Source organism: Xyrauchen texanus, chromosome 11, assembly GCF_025860055.1.
Source record: "Xyrauchen texanus isolate HMW12.3.18 chromosome 11, RBS_HiC_50CHRs, whole genome shotgun sequence".
Classification (NCBI taxonomy): Eukaryota; Metazoa; Chordata; class Actinopteri; order Cypriniformes; family Catostomidae; genus Xyrauchen; species Xyrauchen texanus.
Window position 1 is genome coordinate 43,437,945 of NC_068286.1, and position 12,549 is coordinate 43,450,493.

Genomic DNA, 12,549 nt, shown 5'->3' on the forward strand with positions numbered 1-12,549 from the left:
CCAGCACAGTTTATTGCACATGCACAAATCAATAGGGCTTACTATTCTCTTCCCCCAGATTCACTTGACAGAATAAAGACAATCTGTCTTTCCAAATCACTGGCAATGGTGTGTAAGTCTCCATAATTGTCCAGTTCACATAGATGTTCATATTCACATTTGGTGTCGATCTACAGCCCCAAAACGAGTACCTAGAAGAAGTACTGTAAGGGACGTTATTCTCTGCCAACATGATCAAGTGGGAAATCAGCATGTTGGTACCGAAATTGTTCTATCCAAATTCAGCCACAATCTCTCAGATTTCAGACAAGCTCCACCATGCGGTGAATATTCCAGCCCCGATATCGACCGCACAGTGCCTTTGACGTCACATCCATTTTCATCTCCGACATTGCAATTGAAAGAATGCTATTTTGGTCTCCGTACTGTTAGAATTAGAGTTTGAAGTAAGTTAATGCAATTACTTCTCAAATGTTTCTGAGAAGTGGACGTGCTGTGGCTTTCACACATCCATTCAAAGAAGAAAGTGAAAGAACAGAGTTGCGAAGGTGCACTTGTACACGACTGTAGTTCCACCTTCAGCCACTGCGAGGGCAGTTCGTACATTCAGGCAGCATTGAGCGATTTTAGCAGACAAACATTTGACCAAGGGCACATGTGTCAGTTCAACAACCTTTTAAGGGTTTTAACTTAGGGTACAACCTTTTAGTTTCTAGCCCAAATCATTTGACCAGTAACCCATACTATCACAGACTGAAGCATAGGACTGTTTTAATTCCATGCTGCATCCTCATCTGCCAAACTTCCAAAAGTGTTGCTGTTGTGACCCAAGGATTTCTAATCTATTATTTATCTCAATGGCAGTTGCTCAGCTGGCGCATACACCTGCAAATGTATGTGACCTAAATGCTAATATCTTTGCTTACTGGGCACTTATGTAACCCGGACACACACACACACACACACACAAGATGAGACAGTCACAATGTAAGTCAACAAACTGCTTTTATTAAATAAAGAGCAGGCGAAGGTACAGTAAGGAAAATCCAGAGGGAGAATGGTCAGGGAAAGTGTAGAGTCGAGAGCCGGGGAACGAGGATATAACAAAAGGGCAATAGCAAATAGAGTGGTCACGGAAAGCAAGGGGGTCGAGCCGGGTAATCAGAATAACAATAACAAGAGGGTAGAGGACGGGAAAACAGTTAACAACTAGGAGCTAGCAAGCTAAAAAGGTAACGAGTAGGGAGGTCAAAACTAGGTGAGACTAGCGGGGGTCAAGACACGGGGAACTAAATACAATAACCAACCCCCAACAAACGAAAGGATAGTGAGTTATATAGGGGCGAGTGCAGGTGTGAACAATGACAGGTGATGAGACGAGTGCAGGTGAAACTAATGTGTGGAGATAGGAAGCGCGTGAGTGCAAGTGGTCATAATGTTCAGGCTGATGAGCGGAAGCGAGCACGCTCGCGGAGTGCATGTGTGCCAGAGGGGGGAGATAGTTTACGAGAGCGAGCTCGTAATAGAAAAACCGGGCGTGGAAGCCTGAGGGAGGAAAAAGAGCGTACGAGCTCAAGGGGACGGAGCGAGGGAGCGGGAAGCGAGCACGCTCGCGGAGTGTATGTGTGCGTGCTCGAGGAAGCGGAGATGGGGCAGAGGAAAGGGGTTCGTGACAACTTACCATTTGCATATGGCATACAATTAATCACTTTTTGAATTCTTTGCTGCAGAAATGGAAAAACGTGTTTATTACACACTGTTAAACACCCTCCAATCAATCACTCACTGTTGAAACATCTACTATAATATATTTCCATTTTAGCAATTTATTTGTTGATTCAAAGAAAATGTTTGACAGAATACCTAGCTTCTTTTAAATGGCTATCAATGGAAAAATATGCATTTAAACCACATAATGGTGTAGTGCACAAGCAGGGGCTAACTTCTGAAACTAACAAGCCAAATCTTGACCACAGGTTGTGACCTGATACATCAGTCAAGTCAAGTCAAGTGGTTTTTATTGTCGTTTCAACCATATACAGTTAGTACAGTACACAGCAAAACGAGACAACGTTCCTCCAGGACCATGGTGCTACATAAAAACAACAAAGGACCAACATAGGACCACATGAGACTACACAACGAAATAAAATACCTATATAAACTACCTATATATACCTATATAAAGTGCACGTGCAAACATGTGCAAAACGTACAGGACAGTACAACAAATTACTGACAATGAACAGGACAATAGACAGTGCAGCGCCGACCAGTACTCAGTAGTGCAAAAAGATGACAGTTTCTAAAAATGTAAACATAACATACTATGAGATAATGTTCTATGCACATAGCAGTTATTGAGGTAGCAGACAGTTATAAAGTGACAGTTATTAAAGTGCAACTCAGGACACGTGTGTGTGTGTCAAACCAGTCTTCGAGTATTGAGAAGTCTGATGGCTTGGGGGAAGAAGCTGTTACACAGTCTGGCCGTGAGGGCCCGAATGCTTCGGTACCTCTTGCCAGACGGGAGGAGGGTAAAGAGTTTGTGTGAGGGGTGTGTGGGGTCGTCCACAATGCTGGTTGCTTTGCGGATACAGTGTTTTTTGTAAATGTCTTTGATGGAGGGAAGAGAGACCCCAATGATCTTCTCAGCTGTCCTCACTATCCTCTGCAGGGCTTTGCGGTCCGAAACGGTGCAAGTCCCAAACCAGGCAGTGATGCAGCTGCTCAGGATGCTCTCAATAGTCCCTCTATAGAATGTAGTGAGGATGGGGGTTGGGAGATGTGCTTTCCTCAGCCTTCGAAGAAAGTAGAGACGCTGCTGGGCTTTCTTGGTGATAGAGCTGGTGTTGAGGGACCAGGTGAGGTTCTCCGCCAGGTGAACACCAAGAAATTTGGTGCTCTTGACGATCTCCACAGAGGAGCCGTCGATGTTCAGCGGAGTGTGTTCACCTTGTGCTCTCCTAAAGTCAACAACCATCTCTTTTGTTTTGTCGACATTCAGGGACAGGTTGTTGGCTCTACACCAGTTCGTCAGCCGCTGCACCTCCTCTCTGTATGCTGACTCGTTGTTCTTGCTGATGAGACCCACCACGGTCGTGTCATCGGCGAACTTGATGATGTGATTCGAGCTGTGCATTGCTGCACAGTCGTGAGTCAGCAGAGTGAACAGCAGTGGACTGAGCACACAGCCCTGGGGGGCCCCAGTGCTCAGTGTGGTGGTGGTGGAGATGCTGTTCCCGATCCGATGATACATGCATAGAAACACTGAAATACGCAAATAACGAAAGTTGTGTCAGGCCCCTGAACCACCAGGGGACTCCCAATGCAGTCAAAGCTTAGTATTAGTATTTGCTATGCAAATTAACAGAAGGTGTTTATGTGATCTTGTAAGTGAAGTTTGTAGTGTGTGTTTCAGTATTTGTGTCAATTTCCTTACCTTTTCAAACCACCATCTGCAGTTGCTAATTCCATGCTAAATCCACATTTTCTACCTCTGATCAACAAGTATACCTGACTGTAACAGTGCCCACAAGAAAGCCTCAAAGACCAACTAAAAGCCACACTGTAGACCAAAACCAGAGTTCATTTCCTTTTGTTGTGTAGGTTCAAACACACAAATTGTATCCATTATTCACTCTAGTCACCAAAAAGTCCATAAATTGTGAGAGCCCTGCTGCAAAGACCTATGTAACTACTGCTAAACCAGTATGCAATTCTCATGCTGGTCTAGACAGGTTTATGCTAGTTTGGTGGTGGTCTAGCTGGTGGACCAGATTGTTTACCAATAAAACCTGATGAAGCTGGATGACCAATGTGCGTTGTTGTTGTTTTTTTGATTGTTTTTTGTAATACTGGTTATCCAAGGAAGTCTTGCTGGTTAAGTTTATCAAAAAGCCTGGTTGGAGCACCACCACACTAAGTTGTGAACCAGCATTCAAAACACATTTGCTGGTGACCAGACCTGGTTTTATCAGGTATTAAAAGAACACGTATGTATGAAAGTGTTCTTTAGCTATAAATTATGCATCTCTAGATCCGCTGGATATCAAATCTTTAAAAGGTTGATGGACCATAGTCAATACCAGGGCTGTCCCAGCAGAGATTATAATTAGAATGGCTTCTATCTGGGCCAATGATGATGGAGATTTAAGAGGGAAATATGTTTTAATAACTAATGATGTATTTTCCCCAGAGCCATTTTAGTACAATCAATCAGTTTGTTAGTGTGTATAGTAGGTGTGTACTGTATGTGTGTACAGGTTATGAGCACATTATAAGAACTCACATAATATTAGGTTGAGGATAAAGATAAAAGGGGAGAATATAACCAGTCAAGATATGTAAAAAAAAGGACAGCATGAACACATGGGAAATCAGTGTGTTAGTTCAGATTTATTTTCCAACCAAATTCGGACCAGATGTGCCGAACTGTAATCAAGCATCAACAAGGATTTTCCTGTGAAATCAGAAAGAGAATGAGGCAACCATTCTTAAGACATGGTATACATGGTAAAAATACAGTTGCAAAAGGTGTGCATCCGCACAACTGTAGTTCAAGCTTAGGCCACTGGGGGCAGTTCGGAAATTCGGAAAGCATACACCGAATTTAGCAAACAAAACATTCAACCTAATTTTACTGATTTTTCCGTAAGATCTGAAAATGAATGAGGGATTGATTCATAAGGCATTATACAAATGGAAAAATACCTATATGATACTTTTTTTGATAACTTGATAATAAGTCATATAATCTTAAAAGTTGCTGTAAATCAAAACAGTACATGAGTTTGGAGCATTGGAGTACTGTTGTTCCTGTGTTTGAACTGATTGTAACATAGTTTACCTTTATGGTACAAATAAGCAATCCGATTATATTTTAGGGTTGAAACTTCTCAAATTTGAATAAGAATTCCAATGTAGAGACACAAAAGACATAGAAGCACATCTGCTAATTTATTTGTTGGTATGTTTCTGGTTTCACCTTAAGATATCATAGTCCAAAAACATATTATCTGCTCTCTTTTTTTATTTAGATGTATACCCACTTTGATGTTATTATTTAATGAACAAGAACAAAAATATTTGCATGATTTGGAGGTGGTTGTTCCATGACCACTTTCTTATACTGTACATTAAGTACAGTAACATATTGTTAATGTTAACATATTCTTGATATACATCCACAAAAAGTGTCATACAAATACATTTCCATCAAGGTAACATTTATAAAGATGCGTACCTTATCGCACATATACCTTTATGAGCTTAATGACATTTCCATTCTTTGACCAGCTATCTGTTTTGAGAGACTCAATTGTGTTTGGGTTATTCACTATATACATTACTATTATATTAGGTGAAACCTACAAGCAAACCTCATTTTAATTGTCAATTTGATTTTAGGAATACACAGTAGACACAGTTTCACTGTCAACGAAGAAAGAGAGAAAGAGGTTGTTTGTGTGTGTGTGTGGGTGTATGTGTGTGTGTGTGTGTGTGTGTGTGTGTGTGTGTGTGTGTGTGTGTGTGTGTGTGTGTGTGTAAAAGAGAGATAGAGGGAGGGAGATTAACCCTGCAAACCAGATCCACCTCTGCAAAACATTTTATCCCTCACTTTGCTCTCGCACTCTCTCACATTTAAATTAATTTTCTCTCATTTTGGCACCTGAGATGTCATCTCTGCTAAGGGAGGAGATGGACAGAGTCTTGTTCAGGCCAGTGGGACAGAAGCTGAAGGAATTTATAGAAATAGAGGAGCAACAACAGGGACGACATTTCCTCTGTGTTTCTAGTAAGAGACATCTGTGTTTGTGTGCATGATTATTTGAGGATGCATGGTTAACGCCTTTTTAAAAAACACTCTTGGAAGACAATCGGATATAGTTTGTAAAGGAATAAAAAAAAAATTATTTTAGATTTTATTGATAGGGCAAGAGGAAGGGGTGTAATAAGAAACAATCTTCAACTAATGGAACTAATGGAACTAATGTGTGTGTTGGGTAGCTAAGGATAAAGTAGCTCAGATCTCAGTCGTCCGTTGTCAGAGAGCAAAGCATTCACGGAGCAAGAAGCTGCAGCACTATGGGCTGGAGGACAGCTATGAGCGAACAGAGACATGGGCCCTGCAAGATCTGATGATTCTGGATGGTAGAGATCCTGATACGGTGAGCGGAGTTATAAATTCACTCTTCGTGTTTATGAGTATACATTAAATCCTACATTCATTTATGCTAATCAGAAACTTCACTTAATCCTCAGAGACCCTTTACAACAAGTGTAGCATAATTGTTTAAAGCATTTAAAATGACAGTTAACCCAAAAATCATGTTTTTCCAAACCTGTATGGCTTTTTTTCTTCTTTCAAAAGGAGACGTTATGCAGAATGTTAGGGACTAGCAGCCTCATTCCACTTAACCTGAAGGCAAAAAATATAATTGTCAAATTTGTTTAGTAAATGACGAGATCATTTTCATTTCTGGTTGAACTAACCCTTTTTATATAACACTGATTCTTGAGATAAGGGAAAAAACATGTTTAAAATCATGTTTTTATTTTTTATTGCTAAATTAATTTGAAATGGATATATTTGTAGACAAAAGTGTCAGCTAACAGATCATGTAAGGGAACAGGTTTTTATAAAAACACTTTGACAATTGACATTTATTCACTTCATAACTTAACATCGTACTGTTATTTGAGTCAACTCCGTCACACAAAACGCATGCTATTTTAATTTGATCCATCCAACAAGAGTGTAAAGACTTAATTATGTAATAATAATCATATTCACTAAAGGAGTTAAGTGTTGAATAAATTTGATATTTGATATTTTTCATCTTAACCACGTGTTGTACACTACAGCCTTTTTGTTTTAATAACCTAAATTAAAATTTCTACATTACTTTTACATTAATATTACAATTCTTAACAGAAATGATCATAATGGGATGACAGGGATGACATTAAACATTAAGAGATATTAAGAGACTTAAACATTGTTTGTTTAAAATATGAAAAAATATTAAACTTCCCAGACCACATGTCCTACTGTTGCATCCACCATGAGCAGGAAGTGGGAAAGGGGTCCTCAGGGTTATAGCTGACCATGATATTGTCTGATTTATTTATGATTATAAAAAAATCTGAGTATTTTTATTATTATGAATTGCTTGATTTTTAACATGAGGATGACTTTTGTATGTAAGACATTTTTTGTCCCTTATCTCAAGGTTAAAACTGCATACAACAACAGTCCCCAGCCTGAAATGCATCATAGCAATGAGTATGGCTGGAAAATATTTACCACTTGCAACTCCCGGCATGCCAAAGTCACACAACATGGTCACTGCCAACTGACACCATTGCTGACCGTTTTGCATTAAATTTGAGCAATCTTTGACCTGTAATGTTTTTCTCAATATGTGTTCCTAACAATGGTAACATTTTTGGAGCCTTGAAAACCCAGAGTTGCAATTTTGCAACATTTTCCCCCAAAATATCATGATTTTAATAACCAATACCTTTCTAAAACACTTTGAAGTCCATAAAAAATCAAATACATCCATATCAATGATTGGGTCTCAAAGGGTTTAAAACCACATTTACCATTTTGCAAGATAATCAGACAAATCTGATGAAGATAAATGTCATGTTAATGTGACATAAAAGGTTGTGTTATATTAGGATGCATTATGATGTGCAATGACTGTTTTGCATTGATATCTCTTTCTTTCCATTGCATAATACTAATGTTTAGCTTCCTCCCACACTGCATTTTCCATCTCTCTGCTATTTTAGGACGATCCCTGTTTTTTAATGCATTTTGACTCTGTACGGACCATCACAGCAGTGAGCTGTGCTGCGAAATACATCCTGGCCCGCTGTCTGCTTTCCCTCAGCAGGAAGTATCACCACACAGCACTTAAGCTGCGGAATTTTGACCTGACATACATTCAACCCACCTCAATGTACTCAGACCGTGGTGACTGTATGGTCCTTTCACAGGTCTGTTTTTATGCCTTTAATCTGGTGTGTCTCTCTCTGTGCCCTGTGCCTCTGCCATAGAAAAGGTGTAAGAACGTGCAAGAATGTGTCAGGAAACATGAATATAAGTTTAAACCTTAAATCTTGATGTTGTTGATTAAAGTTAATGTTAATTACAGAACACTCTCTTGTTAAAAAGAATAAACTAAAAAATGTTCAGCTTTCAAGCACTCAGACCTAACTGTAACATAACTCTACAGTGTGGCAGAAATCTAATTTGTGTTGTGCAAATGCACACAAAAGGTGTCTCTGATGTGGTACTCAGTAATGTGGTGAATTTTAATCATGATACTTTATATTTATTTAGTGTTGTAAATGGAATGTGTGATGGTCAGAGTAACAGTCAACAAAGAGCTTAAATGTATGCACAATTATATTGCTTTCTCTTAAAGTGTTTATGTGTATGTATTAACAAATATTTGAATAACTGCCTTAACAAGAATCAGGATTACTTGAACCTTTGTCAGATATTTTCGGGCAACTTTGCATATTTCTGGGTTAATTTATAAAGCAAGATAGGCCTGCTGTATGTTTACCATTTTAGTTTTGCCCATATCAAGAAGTAAAACTGTGAGACAAACTGCTTATTTCAGCATACTGTTTTATTACTCTTGTGCAAGTTCACTTGATGAAACACCTGTAAATCACATCTCAATTCTATTGATCTTCAATTGCAATGTACTGTTTATTTGAACTTGCATTTGTAAATTATTAAAATACAAACCAGACAAAGCTATCTATGCCCAATTGTATCAAATTAAACATGAAAGTGACATTTGAAAAATGACAGAATGTTTGCAACGCTTGTTTGAGCTAAATGTGCAAGAGCAATTTCAATCTCACCATGCAGTATTTTAATTGTGGGTCCCCAAAGTGTTGCCTCCCAAACAGTGCAGACCACTAAAACAATTATAAAATCTCAGTTTTATCATGTGATAATATTTCCTGGGAGATAAAAGGAATATTTGGGGTTCAATACAAATTAAGCTTAATCAGCTTTTGTGGCATAATGTTGATTAAATGTATTTACATCCTTTTCTTTAAAAAAAAAATAATCAATTGAGGCTGTCAGTGAGGCACTTCCATTCAGTTTTGGGTAAGTTACTCTGATGTAATTACACAGTAGAAGATGTAATAAGTAGTTAGTAATTAATTACTTTTTAATGTACTCATTACTCTGTCTGAAAAGTAATTGCATTACTTATTACTAATTACTTTCTAAAACCCTTATCAACCTCGACCAGATGAAAAATACAAGGATAGACTTGTTCTTTTAATTCATTCAAATAAATCATATAAAATCAAATAAATTATAAATGAAATGGCCAAAGAATTTAAGGGGCAGCTTTAAATTAGAAAACATACATTTTAACATTAAATGTTACATTTCGATTTTAAATTCACTATTGTTTTCTATAGAATTGTTCTAGAGTCTATACAGTATTTAACACAATTATACCAAAAGTAACTGCAATTCAACTACTGAAAAATTAAAGTGTAATCTTTAACTTTACTTTTCCCCCAATTAAAAAGTAATTGAATTATAGTAATCAATTACTTAGTAAAGCATTACACCCAACACTGCTTACAATGGAAGTGAATTAGAGGGTTTAAAGGCAGAAATTTGAAGATTATAATTTTACAAAAGCACTTACATTAATTCTTAGGTTAAAACTTGTGTATAATTTGAGCTGTAAAGTTGTATAAATTGTCATTTTTACAGTCGTTTTAGGGTTTGTTGACACCATTGGAACAATGTTGTGAAATTAGTTAGAACTTTACACAGAAAAGGTTAGTAAGCGATTTTATCACACTAAAATCATGTTTACACATATTGTTTACTATAACATTTACGGATTGGCCTCATTCACTTCCGTTGGAAGTGCCTCACTAGAACCCTATTTTTTTATTTTATTTTTTTATAAGAAAGGGATGGGCGAGTCCAAATACATTTTTATGGTAATAAATAAAATAATAAAAATTGTCCGTGTATTCTCTTATAAAACAGCAATTTTACCAAAGTAAACTCCACACGTAGTTATTTTCAAAATTATTCTTTCGTGTAAAACATGCAGAAGATTAGCGTACAGGCGGTCAATTCATTAAATGATTAGCTGTTTTCTCACAAACGCAGTTTATTCAGCACAATAAATCAAGCATAATAAATCCGTAAACATCTATTAAAAAATGCATCTGTTCTTCTCGCCAGTGTACATCCCACTACTTTATGAATTGCTAACTAACCTTGTAGAAAAAATGGTAGAAGGTCTCTGATTTCAGACCAACCGCCCTGACGTTTGGGTCCATCAAGGCGGTAGCTAAAACAATAGCCTGAACTAAAAATATTTGTTAATTTCTGTTCTTATGCCAGTGTTTTGTTTGTAGTGGTCTTGTAGTGTTATTGATATTTCACAAAATAAACTAAAAAATGTTCTGAATATATCGAGGACTGGTGAATTTGTGTGTTTCTTTTTTAACTTGTAACTGAAGTCCGGCGCAGCGGAAACACGCCTGAATTGGTATTTCTGAACGATGGGAGGGACACTAGGATATATGTTTATACTAGATTATTGACTGTTGGATATTGACACAGATAGAATAGCAACAAATGGAGGGCTGAAGTGGATATATGAAAAAGAAGATTGGATTGAATTTGAAAGAATATGTGAGGAAAGAGTGACAGTAATTGATGGAAAGCAAGATATTGAGAAATTAAATGAGAAACGTTGTAAAAGAATCCTAGAGGCAGCATCAGAATCAATACCAAAAGGTAAAGGGAGAATGAAAAGGAAAGCTGTTCAGTGGTGGACTGACATGTGTAGCAAGGCAATAAGAGACAGAAATAGAGCTTTTAGAAATTTTAAGAGAACACATAATTATACACAATTAATTGAATACCAGAGGGCAAGTGGTAGTGAGGGAGCTGGCAAAGTTTTTCAATGAGATAGGAAGATGAACTCCAGTAGGAGAAGTGTGGAATATAATCAAGAGAATGGGGGTTATAGAAAGGAATGGGAGTATCCAGTATTAGAAGTAGAAGGTGAAGTAGCAGTTACAGACAAAGATAAAGCATAAATATTGGTAAAAGCTTTGGTCCAGATACATGGGTCAGGGAACTTAAATGAGGAAGGAAGACGAAAGAGGGAAATAACAAAGGGGAAATATTTAAAAATACTGGAAAGGAGTGGGGAAATGGAAGATCAGCCAATCAACTTCCCATTTACCTTAGAAGAAATTAAAAGAGCTTTAATCACCAGGGAAGGATCAAATAGGGTATTTGATGCTGAGACATCTTAAGAATGGGGCAATGAGGAAACTGTTGACACTGTATAATAGAGAATGGGAGGAAGGTAGGCTTCCAAAAGCATAGAAAGAAGCTATAATAATTCCTATTAGGAAGCCTGTGAAGGCCCACATGCCGAAGTCTCCTTGGGCAAGACACTGAACCCCAAGTTGCTTCTAATGGCAGGCTAGCGCCTTGCATGGCAGCTCTGCTGTCATTGGTACATGAGTGAGTGAGTGAGTGTGTGTGGGGGAATGGGACACAGTGTAAAGCACTTTGGTAACCGCTAAGGTTAAAAAAGGTGTTATATAAGTGCAGACCATTTAAATAGTTTCGGATGGGCTAGTAAAATATGCAAAAGAAATGGGGATTAATAGAGTATGAGCCCAACAGTTAATTCCAGAAACAGAACCGTGGGTACAAAACAGACCACAAATAGACATGCATATGTTGGAAATAAAGAAAGCAGGAAGAAGGGAAATAGATTTACCAACAACATTTTCAATCCATGTCAGTGTTAATTACCCCCAGTATATACACATATTTACAGATGGGTCAAAAGATCTAGAGCATCAGACAACTGGAGCAGCATTTAGTACCAAAATGGAAAGAAAGTGAAATAAATACAATGGGAATATATACAGTGGAAATACTGACAATAATCATAGCTTTTCAGTGGGTAGAACACAAACCAGGATACATTTTAGTGTGTTCTGACACTGCTTCAGTCATTAAGAGACTGAGATCTTTCAAATCCAGCCGACAAGATATTCTGTTAAGAATTTTACAAGTAAGAATAATTCGAGAGGGTACAGTAATTAGGGTTATGTGGGTTCTGGCACATGTACGTATAAAGAAAAATGAGGAGGGGGATAAATTAGCTAAACAAGCATTGCAAAGAGAATCAATAGTATTACAAGTTGCATTAAGTAAGTCAGAAGTTAAAAAAGTGCTGCATTACCAATAAAGTTAATCATAAAATTGGAAATATAGGTAAGTCAAGGAAAGGTAGGACATTTAAATTTAAAAAGCACACGAAAAGTAATAGGAAAACATCCTGATTGGTTGTGTGAATATGAGCAGGTTGAGGAGATTATATCACATGTATTTACTGAATGCACTAAATATGAACGAGAAAGGAAAAATATGATGGAGGAGTTGGAAAAATAGTTGAACATGAACATTCTTTGAATTAATAAGAAAAATATATTTGACAG

General features: G+C 37.5%; 1 protein-coding gene across 1 annotated transcript; it reads left to right on the forward strand.

Moving 5' to 3' along the window:
- Positions 1 to 5,676: 5,676 nt before the first annotated feature.
- On the forward strand, positions 5,677 to 8,070 carry exoc1l (exocyst complex component 1 like). The gene is made up of 3 exons (XM_052137136.1): positions 5,677 to 5,797; positions 6,010 to 6,170; positions 7,804 to 8,070. The coding sequence occupies exons 1-3, from the start codon at positions 5,677 to 5,679 to the stop codon at positions 8,068 to 8,070; spliced, it is 549 nt and encodes a 182-aa protein (XP_051993096.1).
- The last annotated feature ends 4,479 nt before the right edge of the window (positions 8,071 to 12,549 follow it).